General features: G+C 38.6%; 1 protein-coding gene across 1 annotated transcript; it reads right to left on the reverse strand.

Annotated features, from left to right (window-relative positions):
* Positions 1–5,759: 5,759 nt before the first annotated feature.
* Positions 5,760–17,386, reverse strand: stk17b (serine/threonine kinase 17b (apoptosis-inducing)). The gene is made up of 8 exons (XM_063006139.1): positions 17,031–17,386; positions 16,606–16,728; positions 12,737–12,949; positions 10,109–10,247; positions 9,892–10,018; positions 7,976–8,024; positions 7,608–7,787; positions 5,760–6,192 (listed from the first exon to the last, which is right to left on the reverse strand). The coding sequence occupies exons 2-8, from the start codon at positions 16,719–16,721 to the stop codon at positions 5,955–5,957; spliced, it is 1,062 nt and encodes a 353-aa protein (XP_062862209.1). The 5' UTR covers positions 16,722–16,728; positions 17,031–17,386; the 3' UTR covers positions 5,760–5,954.
* Between the last annotated feature and the right edge of the window lie 435 nt (positions 17,387–17,821).

The following is a 17,821-nucleotide window of genomic DNA, read 5'->3' on the forward strand; positions in this document are numbered from 1 at the left end:
CTAATTTGCATATTATGTGCAGCATTTATCTTAAATAACCATTCTGATCACGGTACAGCCAAAAGCAGACACAAAGAGATGCACACTGACAAGCTCACCATCACCATGAATACAGGTGGGTTACGAATAACGGTGGATTATAAATAGAGTTGGGTTATGAAAACAGGTGGATTACAAATACAGTTGGGTTATGAAAACGGGTGGGTTATGAATACAGGTGTATTATAAATAGAGGTCAGTTATAAAAACAGGTGGGTTACATTAAAACTAAAAACATGGTTACGAATAGGTGGTGGGTTATGAATAGAGGTGGGTTATAAAAACAGGTGTGTTTTATCTGTATTGGGTGGGTTATGAACAGGTGTGTTACGAATAGAGGTGGGTTCTAAAAACAGGTGGGTTACGAATAGAGATGGGTTACATTAAAACTAAAAACGTGTCTTATCTGTATGGGGTGGTGGGTTATGAAAACAGGTGGGTTACGAATAGAGGTGAGTTGCGACTAGAGTTGGGTTGCATTCAAACTAAAAACAGGTGTGTTTTGTCTGCATGTGGGTGGGTTATGAAAATAGGTGGGTTACGAATAGAGGTGGGTTATAAAAAAAAAAAAAAGGTGGATTATGAATAGAAGTGGGTTATAAAAACAGGTGGGTTACATAAAAACTGAAAACAGGTGCGTTTTCATCTGAACTGAATAGAGGTGGGTTACATAAAAAACTGATACAGGCAGTAATGTAATGTAACAAAGTAATAATACTTGCAGTGCAGTACTTAAGTATTTTTTAGGAGTTTTTACATATCCGTTTACTTTTACTCCACTGCATTTCCCAAATAAAATGTAAACTTTTACTCCGATACATTTACCCTATGCAAATTCGTTGCTAGTTTCTACAGAATAAACAAAACCTGCATTTTCAGCCTCTATCTAACAACTAAAGCCTAAAGAAATAATTTCAATGCTACGCAAGAGTATAAAAGTAATGCAGGTGTCTTTGCTGTTACTTTCACTGTACCGCTGACTACAACAAAATCCTTTACAACGGCACCTCGGTGACACCACTAGCACTAAACATACAGCTGGGTTACGAATAGAGGTGGGTAATAAATACAGGTGGGTTATAAATATAGGTGGGATATGAAAACAGGTGGGTTATGAATACTTGTAAATAGTAAATAGAGGTGGGTTTTAAATAGACGTTGGTTATGAAAACAGGTGGGTTTTGAAAAGAGCATATATTTTTTTATTATCAGAACTGAATAGAGGTAGTGATAGTGATAATATTTCGTTACAGTACTTAAGTATTTTTTTGTTTGTTTCTGTTGTTACACAGAATTGGTCAACTTTTACTTTGTAGGGTGGAATATAATGGAGATTTAGTTTTTTATAATATTAACATTGTCAGTTAGTACAGTTTAGGGCTAAGAAAACAGGTGGGCTATGAAAACAGGTGGGTTATGAATACAGGTGAGTTACAAATACAGGTGGGTTATGAAAACAGGTGAATTCCAAATAGAGGTGGATTATAAATGTAGGTGGGTTACAAAAATAGGTGGGTTTTCTTAGTTTTCTAATTAGTTTTGTCTAAAGATGGCTTACAAATGGCTTAAGAATGAGTGTAACTATCATTTCAAACTCATAAGGCTAAGTAATTGTCATAAAAGGTGGGAAGTAACGGTTAATAAGCTCTGTTACATTTGTTTAGTGTAAAACATTGCAGGTCAATGAAAAACATCAATAACAATTATTAGGAATTTTGTTTTGTGTTTTAACGACAGACTGGAACATTGCAAATTGTCAAAACTAGCGATATGCAAATATTCACCAAAATTGTCCATCTCTGCTTCATAAATATGTAGATGAAATTACAAAAATAAATCTAACGTGGTAATGAAAACCTGGGTTATGAATACAGGTAGGTAATGAATAGTGGTAGGTTACGAATAGAGGTGGGTTACAAATAGAGGTGGATTATGAATAGAGGTGGGTTATGCATAGAGGTGGGTTATAAAAACAGGTGGGTTATAAATAGAGGTGGGTTTTGAAAACAGGTGGGTTTTCTTATTTGTTTTGGATGGTGCATACGCTCTGCTTCTTTTCACCAACCTGTGCAGAGTTTAAACACTCGTGTCTGCAGGCAGCAAGAAGAAACGGCATCCATCCCCAAACCCGTTTAGCTGTTAGAGAGCTCGAACAGTGGTAAGCTGGTGTATTAAACTGCTGCACCACCCGAGTGCAGATTCATATTTGTAAAAACTGCAAATCTATTTTTTATATATTTTTCTTCGTTTAAATCAATGATCAACAAAAAAACACAATGAACAAAGGAAACTATTTGAAAATGTTTATTTGAAAACCACAGAATTTGATATGTTCAGTCATGGCACTTTAACCAAAACCCGTATGTCGGCTCTATGTAGCTAAATAAAAACATTCTAAACCCAATAAAAATAATCTTACAAAGAAATTAAACACAGCAGCTGTTAAAAGTTTCGGGACACCTGCATTTTAAATAATGTTTTTAATTTATTAGCATTTTTCAGTTTGCATCTACAGTGACATTAAAACTAAACACTGATTAGGTTTGATTGTTTATCTTTTTACTTTATTTCTGCATTTTTTCCTTTTTCTTCCAATCAAGTCGAATCCGATTACCCATTTTACTGCAGACCCTTACACTGACCGAAGTCAGCAGAGGCTGCAACTGCAGCAGTAATGAGAAATCCCTTTGACCCTCCCACCCTCGGACACAGCCAATTGTGTTGATAAGGTATATTTTTCTGAGCAGCCCTTTAATACCTTGTCTTTTGCATGGGGTTTCCAGGAATTTGTAGAGATGCCAGCTTTAGACGAATCTCTTAAACTTTTTAATTGTATTAGAAGGTGGGAAAAAAGGCGTCCCCAAACTTTTGACAGGCAGTATAGTTTATTTATACAAAATCTCAGATTTCGAAATAAACACATCTGTTTTTAATACGGATTTGTGCTTCTAAAAATATTCAGACCAGCCTCTTTCCACAGTCCATGAATTGTAATTCTTATTCAAGATGCTCTTCCAGTTTCTAAAAATAACAGCATATATTGTGCTCTAAGAATGATTTGAAATACAAATGGCTTTGTGTCTTTTCTAAGCACTAGTTGGTGACATCTTAAGGAAGGTCAAAGGGCACCTGGGTACACAAACACATTCTTAAGACGTTTCTCCTTTTAAACCAACAAAGCAGCAAAGCACAATGGCAACTCAGACTCATCAAACCAACATTTCCAGTTATAGGATTTTTTTTAAGACACCAGGTGATGAAAACTCGCAGCCAATATTGTGTTTTAGTTCTGTCATAATTGAACATTAATGTCAGCAAGCAGCCAGCGGTCTTTATATCCTCTGTGAACTTTCATGCTTTAAAAACACTGCATGGACCTACCTCACATACAATACCTACATACCAAATACCATCCATTTCATTGTATCACATCATTTCCTACTCAGAACATCACATCACAAATACCAACTGTTCCCTACATATCTTGGACCAACTCAAGTAAATTAAATGGCACCTCAGACACTCATAACTGCTTAATCAACGTTCATAATTACTAGGGACGGGCAATACAGCAAAAATTTTGTATGGTACATTTTGGTCAAAACACAATAATTTTCTTTTCTATTTCTGCTAGGTGTCAGATACACAAGAACATACTAAATTTACCTGACAGCACTGGTACGGCCTCGAATTTCAAACTCGGATTGTGTTGATTTGTGCCATGTTTTATCATCCATCATACAAACATTATACAAAGCATTACTGTCCTGCCCAGTAGATCAGAAATAAGCAGCACTGGTTTGTGAATGTATACAGCACAATTCTAATAAACAGCAGAGCCAGATCTCCACCCGTAGACACATGTTCAACATCAGACAATACATGCATATATGAACCCTAATGGTTACAAAGATTACCAGGATTGATGTTTAAAGTTTAGAACTACTGTGCATATGAAAATCAGATTCATGCTTTTAAATCAAATTATGTAGATGATCGAAATCTGAATAAAGTATTTAATGACAGAGTAAAGAGAAACATGTATTGGCACACTGTAGCAAAAGCTTACCCTGAGAACTAATTTGGAATGAATACCATAATGAGACCTTTTTATATTATTGTGCCTTTTCTTGGTATTTTAAGAGAACATACTAAATCAGGACTTGTAAATAAGCAGCTTGGAGGCCAGATTTGGCATTTACAGGTAAATGGAATTGGCACTTCCATGAGTTCAAACAAGCTAAACATGATTGATTACTATTTTCCGGTTTGTCCAGTGACATCGGTGTTAACAGCATGTTATAATAAGCTTATGTAAATACCTAAAGTTATTAAAGACAGAGTCGTTTTTAAATATATACATTATTATTAGACATAAAGTTAATATAGAAAGGGTTGGTATATCATTATTTTTCTGTTGCAAACTGAAAAAAATGTATGTGCCATATAAAGCAGTCAATTAAGATACGCAGCTCTGATTTGTCACATTGTAAAGCACCGACATAATGAGCCATATAAACCTTGGCATAAATGGTACAGCCAAATCTCTACCAGAGAGACAGTGTATACATATCAGCCAGTCCCATCACCCAGTCCTACAGTACTACAAAAACTTTTCAATAACAGACCAGTATAAAATCTTCTGAGGAATTTTACGACAGCCAATCCTAAGACATCCGAGTCACCTGAGCTCACATGTTGTCAGGCTTTTTAGAGCTATCTGTATTTATGACCATCTTTTTAGTACTTTGGCCCCTGCTTGGAATGAACCGAACAGCCCTGTATAAGGTAGCTGGTCCGGTAACTTGTTGGTACACAACAAACCAGTCATTTTTATACAGGGCTCTCTACCTGCTTATTAATATAAATGCATTAAGAGAAATACATTTTCCATAGAGGAAAGAGCTACAAAACTATATTTTTAACACAAACTGAGATGAATTGGTTTTCAGAATCATGATTTTCTTCATATTTCCTCAAGGCACACGGCTGACAAGGTATTAAGTGCTTTATGGCAGTCCTCCATGACAACAGCTAAGGAGAAGTGCACATTACAAAAACAGATCTGAGTAATTCTGGGTGCGGCGTGTGACCTGGGTTGTGCAACGTGCGCATAAAGCGTTCAGATGCTTCATTACTCAGGGCAAAATTTGACATGCACAGACAGGAAGGTAGAAGGCACTTCTTGACATTACCGATCCGAAGAGGCACTAAAGTCGAAGCCGTATCGTTTCCCCTGCTATCCAGCATACTGTGATTAGGAGCACCGACATGTGTTATGCAACAGTTTGGACACTTCTGGTCAATTTCCATTGTTTTCTTATAATAATTTCTACAATAATAAGTAAAAATAAAATATAGGGCACAATTAGTTATGGCACATTTGATATTTCTATTTGCTAAATTAGGAAAATAAATAGAAAATTTGCAGACTAATATCATATTGCAGGGTGCTCTGGATGTTTTATCTTATTCTCACTTGCATAAAACGTTTGCATACTACGTCAATACAAAGAAAACCTTGGTCTAAACCTTAAATACTGGCTTTCTTTGCCTACTTTAAAATACACACCTTGTATAATAGAAATTCACTTTCAAATAAATATTCCTTAGAAAACACAGATATTGGAGCACATTAAAACACAGACATACATTAAAAGCAAGTACAACAACAACAAAAATAAAACAGCTGCTCAAATACTTGAGATGAAAGAAAGGCAGTGAATTAGTTACATGTATTATTGTGCAACAGGAATGTGCTAGATCATACACAGATCGTCTTTGGTGTGGCCCAAAAAATGAACAAGTAATAATAATAATAACAGGATGAAAAAATGCTATGCTGGTGCTAACACAGAAGCTAATCGACAAGACCAGGATCTGATTAAAGAATGTGTGTTTCGTGCTCAAGACCTTTAGCTGCTGCTCTCCCTCGTCGCCTGGGTGTCCTCCCCAAACCGGAACCTCTTAAACTGTGGTGAATCCAGAATGTTCTCTTTGTCTTCGGGGTCCTCGGGAGCAGAGGCCCACTTGGCACCGCCGCTCCTCTCTCGGAAGCCACGTGGGGTGGAAGGTGGAGGAGAAAGTTCAGGACCTGGGCACTGCTGCCACAGCCATGGGTGACTCAGGCAGTCAGCTGCGCTCGGTCGATCTCTGTTCAAACAGAATTTAAAACATGTTACTGTATTCCGAGTAGTGCAATGATATATATTATATTATTATATTAAAGTACATTTCATTACAGGGACAGTGGTAACCTAGAGGGTAGAGCTTTGGGCTATCAACTGAAAGGTTGAGAGTTCGAATCCCAGCTCTGCCATGCAGCTACTGTTGGGCCGTTAACCCTCTCAGTTCCAGAGGCGCCGTACAATGGCTGACCCTGCGCTCTGACCCCAGCTTCAAAACAAGCTGGGATACGCGAAGAAAGAATTTCGTTGTACTGTACATCTGTATATGTATTTATAACAAATAAAGGCATTCTTCTTATTATTATATTCTATTATATTGTTGAAATTACAGGATGACCTTGAGAAGGTGTCAGTCCAACATGGAGCATCCCGTCCCCGTCAGACAGCCGAGTGGCACCACCATATAACAGCATCAGAATACATTGAAAATGTTACAACAGCATGTGTAATCTGTGAGTGTGGGTGCTAGACTGGCCTGCCTGCAGTCCAGACCTGACTTGGCTTGTTGTACAGTGGATAAGACAATAAAGACCTCATACTGTTGGCCAGCTGAGGACTTGCATTCTAAAAAATGATGATAATAGTGTCATCATTAGTTATGGAGGGTATTACAGGTCAAGTCTAAACATCTGTCTGATTTATTATTCCAAGTTTTTTATAGGGCTTGAACAAACTGAAACAATAAAGGTACAACCTTCAACATAGATCTATGATGCAGACACAAGACACAAAAAGTCCCAAAATTTTGACACAATGAAACTGACAGGATCTAAATCATTTACATCTAGCTTTGTGACCGGTCAGATACAGAAAATCCCCAGTCACCGGAACATTCCACATCAGGAAATGCCCTCATAATTAGCTTTGTCACTGAGTATGTAGAGGATGGAATATTTTTAAACTTTGCCACATTAGGAGGAAGTAACTTGTTATTCTAAAAGACCCAAAAGTTTACAGATGAAAGTGCAAAATTGTATGGTGCTTTAAAGTTCAAAGTGATCTGAATAATGCAACAAATGAAAAACACTGGGTGCAAGATAGGGGACCAATTCATTACAGGGCAATACACACTTCCACATCTAATTACTTCAGTAACCAAACCAGCTTTTCTATGTTTCAGGAGCTGAGCAAAAACTGGAGTTCACACAGGTCTATTTGATTGTATATATGTCATATACTGTATATCAGTATTAGTAAAAGACCACCCTCAATGTATGAGTATGTAAAGATTATGTGCTAAAGCATACAGCTAGGTTTAAGTTCTGTACATACCTGTGTTATTAAAAAAAATCAAATCAAATCCTGTGTGCTCGATCATACATGCTGATTAGTTTTACCATTTTTGGTAAGCAAAAATGTGACTTGGACAGAAGTACTCACTCTGGTGCTTTAACCAGCAGTTTTCTGATGAAATGCACAGACAGCTCGGACACTCGCGAGAAGGCTTCCTTACTATAGTCCACGTTCACCTGCGAGACGTTAAGGAAGGTCTGCTGCTTGTCCTCGCCAGCGAACGGAGACTCTCCTGTTATCAGCATGTAAGTGATCACACCGACACTCCTGTAAAAAAAATCATAGATGCACCCCGATTCATAACATGAAAGCAGTTCAGAGTAAACTGACCTTCAGACTGTTTCATTTTCTTCATAATAGGGGTATTGCATCAAGCTGATGCGATAAGGACCACAGAATAGATTTCCAAATGAATGAGTGGAGAAATCTTTTCTTTTAAAACACTACAAGCTTACCAGAGATCTGTAGCTGTGGTGATCGGCTCATAATTCAGAATCTCAGGAGCTAAAAAAAAAAGAAAAAAGAAAAAGAATGAATATTAAGTGTCATCAATTTGAAAATAAACTAAAATACAGTTAGTATAAGAAGCAAGAAAATCTCAATCCAGAAACACATTAAGATACATTTGTTGTGTAATACAGCAAAAAATTTTATGCTGTAAAATATTTGTTGAGAAATCCTCCACACACACACAGACACATTTCATGTTTCTGTGTTGGTCCCCCTTTTGCTGCCAAAACAACCCTGACCCATCAAGGCATGGACTCCACAAGACCACTGAAGGTGTGCTGTGGTATCTGGCACCAAGATGTTAGCAGCAGATTCTTTAACTCATTGTTGCGAGATGGGGCCTCCATGGATCAGACTTGTTTGTCCAGCACATCCCACAGATGATCGATTGGATTGAGATCTGGGGAATTTTTCTTGGACCACTTTTGATAGATACTGACCACTGCAGACCGGGAACACCCCACAAGAGCAGTAGTTTTGGAGATGCTCTGACCCAGTCATCTAGCCATCACAATTTGGCCCTCGTCAAACTCGCTCAAATCCTTACGCTTGCTCATTTTTTCTGCTTCTGACACATCAACTTTGTGAATAAAATGTTCACTTGCTGTCTAATATATCCCACCTACTAACAGGTGTCGTGATAAAGAGATAATCAGTGTTATTCATTTCACCTGTCAGTGGTCATAATGTTATGCCTAGTCGGTGTAATTAGTATTGTTGCTGTTGTCTTTATTATTATTATTATCTGTGGTTGTAGTAATAGTAGTATTAAGTGCTGTCAAGCCGACTGTTGACGAGCATATGGACTTAATTTATTTAATTGTTTAACTCCAACTTATACACTTAACACATCAACATTGTATTTAGTCCAGCTTATTATTTAATTCCTCTAATTATGTCCATCAATCAATAATCGTCAGTCACACAGTTGTCACGGTCCAACAGCATTTATGAAAAGCAACATGGACCCAGTTGTGCTATCCAGTTAGCACAACTGGGTCATTAAATAAACAAATTAGTGTTTTGTAGATCGTCTACTGACGCTCGCCTACAAAGCCAAAAAAGGACCAGCTCCAAGCTACCTTCGGGGTCTAATCAAACCCCGCTCTGTACCACGCAACCTCCGAGCCTCTAGTCTCGCTCGACTTGAGCCTCCATCCAGGACTAAAGGAAGACAAGCATCAAGGCTCTTCTCTGTTCTAGCGCCCAAATGGTGGAACGAACTTCCTCTGTCTGTCCGAACATCTGAGTCTCTTGCTGTCTTTAAAAAACGATTAAAAACCCACCTTTTTACTAAACACTTAGGCTGACTTGTACTTATTTACTAACACTTTATTCCAATCTTTTCCATTAAAAAAAAAAAAAAAAAAAAGCCACTTTGGTTCTAACAGGTTTTAGCAGATTTGTGTTCTTCGACTGTTGTTTACCTAAACTTGAGAAATGAAATGTTCACTATAGAAGCACTTCTGTAAGTCGCTCTGGATAAGAGCGTCTGCTAAATGCTGAAAATGTAAATGTCTAATCATCAACGCACTCATCCTTTTTTTAAAGGAGTGGATACGGTCATTAACTAACTACAATTTGTTATAATTATCTGTATTGCTACCAGCTGGAAGCACAACAATTACTCTAGCCTGCAGATTTGCCTTCAGTTGCTATTTGGATATCAAATATCAATAAGATTGGATGCTTTAATCTGTCTGAAGAGACTTACAATTGTGACCTGATACTATCCAAGCAACTGAGGATTAAGGACCTTGCTTAAAGGCCCATTAGAGGCAACCTGGTTGTGCTTAAACCATCAGCCTACTGATTACTTACTTACTTACACACTAGTGACAGGTGTTATGGCACAACGTACCTACATACTCAGGTGTACCCAAGATCTCCCTCAGCTCTCCAGCAGAGCCGAGCCGACGTGCCAGCCCGAAGTCCACAATCTTAATGTCCCCCAGAGGACTTAAACTGGTCAGCAGGATGTTCTGAGGCTAAAAAATCCAAACAAACACATGTTTTCAAAACCTGTCTATAACGGACATAGCATTGTCACGTTAACAGGACAAAAAGTGCCAGTTTACCTTTAGATCAAGATGGACAACGTTGCTTTGATGAAGCAGATTGATTCCTTCAAGTATCTGACGAATCAAACGAATGATGTCCCACTCGGATAGCAGCTCGTCAGACACGCAGTGGTCAAATATCTCCCCACCAGCAGCACTACAGAGAAAACAAACACATGTTATTATTATTATTAAGTGCCATCAAGTCAGTTCTGACTCTTGGTGACCACACTGATATTTTTTCTATGTGGGAAAATCTTATAATAATGTTTGTGTGCTAAATCCCACTAGTCATATTATTGAATATTCTTAGTGTAACTTAGTGGAGAATCACTGGAATGTAAGTAAGCAGATGTTTTCATTGGATGCTGAACTGCAAAAGCTGAAATTGCTGATAACCAATTCTGGCAGCTAGAAGAGAAAGCACTCCCAGAGCCTTCGTGATTAGAGTAGTATAAATAGATGAAAGAAAAAGAACTCTTTGTTTTTCTGATGTGGTGTTGCTGTAAGAATCCACAATCTTGTTAAATACATTTCTTCAAACCAGTCAGTTTGGTAATTCTTTGTCTTCTTTAATATATTCTGACCATACATTTCCATGACAGGGTCCTCAGGGTTTATAATGGCTCGTTCATCGCTTATCTACTTGTATCTACAGTATTTCCTCATTCAAATTTTGTGCTGAAAATGTGTGACGTCTGACAACACGCATCTTACACGTCAACACAAAACTTAGACGCACTGTCCTAGAGAGCCTGTCAGCATCAACCCTGCGTTATTTTGCATAGCTAACTTGGCAAAGAAAGCATGCAAAGTTGACTCACAGTATTCTGACAGGATCAGGATATTTGGAAACATTACTACACCGGCCCCACTGTAGTTTAGAGCAACTGGAACCCATGTTTGAACAAATATAAAGTGCATTTTCTCCTTATACTAATTAAACTTTAAGGAAAACTAAAATTGTAAGGAGCAATAAGATTAAATTAAATAAAAAAAAAACACACAAAAAGCTGCTAGTGTGCTTTTTAAAATGACCTCAATTTCTGCATTGATTACTAATAAATTGTGGTCTGATTGTTATCCAGTTCACAATTATTGACTCCCATTGATGCGCTCCCAGGTCTTGAGCAATGCGTCTGTAGCCTTTCCGGCTTCACGCGTCTCTATAGCACGACTTCCGAGTTCTTCTGAAAGCTGTTTGCCTCGAGGCATGGTTCACACTAACCAATCCTTCGTGAGAAGAACATATTTGTCAGTAACCAGCCTTCGTGTGCATTTATTTAATGGTTGAAACACCTTTTGCCAATTAGCTCTTGAAGTCATTAACACGGAGGCTGACTTTTTTTCTCTGCACTCTGGATTCCTATACTGTGCTCAGTTTTGTTTTTGTTTTTATTGGGATTTTAACGTCATGTTTTACACTTTGGTTACATTCATGACAGGAAACAGTAGTTACTCAATACACAAGGTTCATCAGTTCACAAGGTTATATCAAACACAGTCTTTGACAATTTTGTTTCTCCAATTAACCTCACTTGCATGTCTTTGGACTGTGGGAGGAAACCGGAGCACCCGGAAGAAACCCACGCAGACACGGGGAGAACATGCAAACTCCACACAGAAAGGACCCGGACCGCCCCACCTGGGGATTAAACCCAAGACCTTCTTGCTGTGAGGCGACAGTGCTACCCACTTAGCCACCGTGCCGCCCCTGTGCTCGCTCAGTAAAAGACATGGACAGTACGATTGTATGCAAGTTATTAGTTTAGGTAGATTGTGTTTGTTTAAAATTGTGGCTTAAATAACAATCAGACCAAAATTGATTTGTAATCAATGCAGAAATTCAGGTCATTTCAAAACATTCACTTAGTTCACTACTGGTACAGATTTGGCTCTACCACTCTACACCTCAACCACGCATGTTATAGTCTATTTTAAAACAGTGAGTATGCAGTGACTATACTTTAATTGGAAACATCAGTTTCAAAGTAAAGTGTGCTTAGAAGAAGAAGAAGAAGAAGATATACTTTATTTGTCATATATACATATACAGGTGTACAGTACAATGAAATTCTTTCTTCACATATCCCAGCTTGTCTGGAAGCTGGGGTCAGAGCGCAGGGTCAGCCATCATATGGCGCCCCTGGAGCAGACAGGGTTAAAAGCCTTGCTCAAGGACCCAACAGTGGCTGCATAGCAGAGCCTGGATTTGAACCACCAATCTTCCGGTTGATAGCCCAAAGCTCTACCCACTAGGCAACCACTGTCCCTCAGCAAGGAGTGCAGAGTTCTATTATGCTAGCCAACTACCGCAGAGATCCAGGTTCAAATATCAGCTGTGCTATCCTCCGGCTGGTTGTCTACACAGACATGCCCTAGGATGGTGATGTATTTGCGCAGGGTGGTGTAGCCATAAGCAACAAAGACTGAGAGCGTCAGAAGTTGCTCTAAATTGTGAGCTCCCAGTCGAATCTGGCCCACTGTGACCCTGACCAAGTGGTTAATGAAAATAAATTTTTTTTTTAAATGCATATGACTTTATTTTCCCCTGCAAATTGAGAAAAATATACTTTTAAAAATACTCCCACCTAGTTTTCAATATTTTTAAAGAATATTAACACTGGGTGGATATCACACACTCACTATTCAAGCAGCAGGATGATGTCGTGTTCGTTCTCATAGGCCGCGTGTAGGTTAATAATGCGTAGGTTGCTCCGGGCTGCCTCCAGCACAGCAACCTCGTGAATCACATCGGCCCTGCAGTCACGACCACGCCGGCGTTTCCTTACAAACTTCGCAGCGAACACTTTCCCCGTCGCCTTCTCCACACATTTCTTCACCACTGCAAACTTGCCCCTAAAAAAATATTTGTGAAATATCAACATTACTTTGGGCATTGTGACTGATGATTTTACAATTCTGTGTTCAAGGAATTAATTGTGATATAGAATAAAGTTGATGGAATGCTTTTATGGTTATACAGTATATACACAGACGAGTGCAGACTACAACGATTCCATTTCTGCATATTCCAGCACGCCCCTAAAGTCCAGATGGTTAAAGCATTTGCTCAAGGGCCTTGCTTACATGTACACTTTAAGACTCGCTATTAATAACCAAAAAGGTGGAACTACAGTACAGCTGGTAGTGGGTACAGATGTCTATATGATCATTTTCTAACCACCTCCTTGTTTCTACACTCACTGTCCATTTTATCAGCTCCACTTACCATATAAAAGCACTTTATAGTTCTACAATTACTGACTGTAGTCCATCTGTTTCTCTGCATGCTTTGTTAGCCCCCTTTTCACCCTGTTCTTCAATGGTCAGGACTCTCCCAGGACCACCACAGAGCAGGTATTATTTAGGTGGTGAATCATTCTCAGCACTGCAGTGACACTGACATGGTGGTGGTGTGTTAGTGTGTGTTGTGCTGGTATGAGTGTATAATACACAGCAGCGCTGATGGAGTTATTAAACACCTCACTGTCAACGCTGGACTGAGAATAGTCCACCAACCAAAAACATCCAGCCAACAGCGCCCTGTGGGCAGCGTCCTATGACCACTTATGAAGGTCTAGAATATGACCAACTCAAACAGCAGCAATAGATGAGCGATCGTCTCTGACTTTACATCTACAAGGTGGACCAACTAGGTAGGGGTGTCTAATAGAGTGGACAGTGAATGGACACAGTATTTAAAAACTCCAGCAGCGCTGCTGTGTCTGATCCACTCATACCAGCACAACACACACTAACACACCACCACCATGTCAGTGTCACTGCAGTGCTTTGAATAATCCACCACCTGAATAATACCTGCTCTGTGGGGGTCCTGACCATTGAAGAACAGCATGAAAGGGGGCTAACAAAGTATGCAGAGAAACAGATGGACTACAGTCAGTAATTGTTGAACTACAAAGTGCTTTAATATGGTAAGTGGAGCTGATAAAATGGACAGTGAGTGTAGAAACAAGGAGGTGGTTTTAATGTTGTGGCTGATCAGTGTATAGCCATATATTCTAGATATACAGTTAAATGCCTATACAGAGAGCAGAAAACCACTTCTATTGCACATATAAATTAGGACCATGGACTGCAGTGCTCCCAGTCATAAAGCAAAACCCCTTTAATTTGGTACAAAATTAATAGCAGCCTGTCAAGCACTCATTTGAATACATTTTTATGCTTAAAGCACCCGAGCCGCCCTCTGACGTTCTTTAGCTAATTATAAGCGACTGACTTTGAAACAAATCTATGGAGCCATCTCAGATTAGTTCAAAACTGCACAGGCTAGACCACTAATGCCCTAATTACAGTTATGACAGCTCAGGTAAGCTCCTAAACACAGGCAGACAGGAAGATGGTGGACAGAATGTAAGTTTTATCAAAACGTTGATGCTCTGATCGCATGTTTAAATAAGATTGGGCCTTTTTATAAGACCTGCTTACTAATATACACCTGAGACATCTCGTCAACCAACCCAACTCCACAGACAGACACATCTGCATGTCAGCCAAATTATTTTCACAGCAAATGATACATAGAAGATTCCCTGAACTGCGACAAAGTGCTACATATTGAAACTATGCAACACAATGAAAAAGACACAAAGTGCTCATATAATTTCTCTTTTAGTGTTCTCATGGTTCCCACTTCCCTCTTTAGTTTCCTTCCTCCTTACAACCACAGCAAGAACACTCATACACAAACACACACAGACTGGTCACGCTTGTGACCCAAGCGTGATGCACAACATTACAGTTTCTCAACTGACATGTCAAATAGGGTCTGATGAGATTGCAAAACTACATCATTAGCTTGTCATTCACTTGTAATAACAAGGTAGTTTGAACAGAAAAATGGTAAGGTTCACTTTTTTACAGGTTAGTCCTCTTTCACCTCTAATAACACCTTGTACAATAAACGTCATGTTTACTTGTACCAGCTGGAGGTTTTTGATGTGTCATTACGTAAATCCTCAGAGTCAAACATGAACATATTGCTTTCAAGAGCACTATTTCAAAATACCATGCAGTAACTTTGCTAAATTAACTGAGCATTGAAAATCCACTGCAATATAATTAAAACCAAAGATCATCAATTTTACCTATTTTTATTATTTCTGCTTTCTTTAATCAACACATAATTAATCGCAACTGGTAGGCTTGGTTTAAGATAATTAATAGGATTAGCAAATTAAATCACATTCACATGTTCAAACATTCTGTGATTAAGTCTATTTCTAATGTGTTAATGGAACAGCTACCAGAACACACCGCTCTAGTACTGGTGTACATTAATCATTGACAGTAAGGCTTTAAATGTCCTCTGTAATAAGACCTTGTACATTAAACAAGGTCTGTTCAAGCTACAGTAATAATTTCAGGTGTTTGCTGTACAATTATTCTAAGTCATCAAGCTCTATGGTTAAAGATTACTGTACTGGTTCAGAAATGCTGACACAGTTCACAAAGGTTTTGAATGTTGATAAATGCTATACATCTGTAAAGAAAAACACTAAAACTGAAAATGCAAAAATGTGAAGTGAAGCTTAGAATGAAAAGTGACAAAAATACAATAAAATAAACTGAATAAAGCAGACTTTAAGAATAATAAAATCAGTCAAATAACATATTGGGGGATACAAGAAGTAAGATGAAAAGAGCCCTGAAAAAACATGCAAACTAATATTCTAGTAATTGTACACATCAGTAAAAAATAGGTAAATAAAGACAGATTTATTAAACAGAAACAATAGCTTTAGGTTTGCAAAGACTAAGTAAAATAAAACCAAATCAAACGTAAAATAATACATTTAGAGAAATAAATTGTCATTTTCAAAAGAAAAATGTATATAGTCAGGCCATAAAAAATAAGTAAAATTAAGATACTCTTCCAGAGACATTTGCTCAAGGGCCTTGCTTACATGTACACTTCAAGACTCGCTATCAGTAACCAAAAAGGTGGCACTACGGTACAGCTGGTAGTGGGTACAGATGTCTATATGATTGTTTTGTCAGTTATTCCCTTTCTAACCACCTCCTTGTTTCTACACTCACTGTCCATTTTATCAGCTCCACTTACCATATAAAAGCACTTTGTAGTTCTACAATTACTGACTGTAGTCCATCTGTTTCTCTGCATGCTTTGTTTACATGCTTTCATGCCCCTTTCATGCTGTTCTTCAATGGTCAGGACCCCCACAGAGTAGGTATTATTTAGGTGGTGGCAAAGCAGTGTAAAAAAAAAAAAAAGTTTTAAAAAGCAATGTAATACATAGAATATGAATATGTATATGAATATATATATATATATATATATACTGTATATATACAGTACATAAAACAAACTTATTTATCTACAGTAATTTGGGGAAAATGAGCAAAAAAATAGGTTTTTGGGCATGTGAAACTGTCTGGACACTACGTACTAAGCAGTATGTGTAAAAAATTAGTGGTACTGTAGTTCAACGCGCACTATGTAGTATGCTAGTATGAATAGTACGCACCTGCCGAGTTCACCGCTGACAGTGAAAAGTGAATCGAGCGGCTCGGTCAGCAGTGGAGTCTGGATGTCAGCCAGCAGCCCGCTCCCACCGCGACTCTCCAACCTCCTCCTGGCCATCAACCTCCTGCAAAAAGTCACCAAAACACCAGATTAAAAACTACTCTTGGTTTAGCTATCTGCCCTTTATTTAGCTAAAAGGAAAAACCGATGAGAAGGAAGACTGGATAAACAACACTAGCTAGAAGTTTAAGTTAAGCTAGTTAGCTAACAGTCTAACGGCAAACAGATTTAGTCGTAAAGTAAAGGTAAAAGCAAAGTTGTGGATTAAAAGTAAATAATAAATGTGTTGTAGGTTTAACATAAAGGAATAATTAAGGAATAGTTCTGTTTATTACTTTATAAATATAAGAACGGAGTTTAACTTACCGAGTGTGATGCTAGTGCTAACAGAAAGAGTGAACAGCCTCAGGTCAAGTGTGCGGTTTCTTTTTTATTCAAGTGTCCATCCACAGCAGTGTACATCTCCTCAAACCTCAACACCCCGCCGATTTACACCACATTCAACTCTGTCCATGTAATCATCCAGAGAAGATCAATATTTTATTCAAAAAACCCTGCGATCTCACTTTCCCTTCATAACAGAGCTCTCAGCAGGACTCCTGTTCCAGTGATCTGTAAATAAGAGTCCTAGTAAAGATTTACACTTTGAATCCAAGTCGCTGCGATCACATTTACGATGTGGTTTGTTGTAATTATTCCCTTTTGAAGATCAAGAGCTCCCTCCTGTCCACCCGATTTGAAAAGTGCACTATGGCACAATCCCACTTCCTGGTGTGAGTCGACGTCATGACGCAAATTTCAACCTACACAAGTAGTGACATCTAGCTGTAGCAACCACAGCCCAAACCCCATGCTGGGCAAAGCTCTGAATGGGCAGAAGAAGCTCCTTTATGGGCAAAACCTCAAGTTGGACAGAAGAAATCCCATAACTGGCAAAGCCCTTGACTTGTAAGAAGCTGCCCCATAATGTGGTAAAGCCCAAGGTTGGACATAAGAGATCCCATACAGGCAAAACCCCTGACTGGGCAAATAAGGGCCCATAATTAGCAAAGCCTTCAACTGGGCAGAAGAGAGCCCATAATTTGGTAAAGCCTCATGTTGGGCAGACAAAAAACATATGTCGGTAAAGCCTCACGTGCCTCATACTGGCAAAACCT

The sequence above is a fragment of the Trichomycterus rosablanca genome, chromosome 12, assembly GCF_030014385.1.
Source record: "Trichomycterus rosablanca isolate fTriRos1 chromosome 12, fTriRos1.hap1, whole genome shotgun sequence".
In the NCBI taxonomy this organism is placed as follows: Eukaryota; Metazoa; Chordata; class Actinopteri; order Siluriformes; family Trichomycteridae; genus Trichomycterus; species Trichomycterus rosablanca.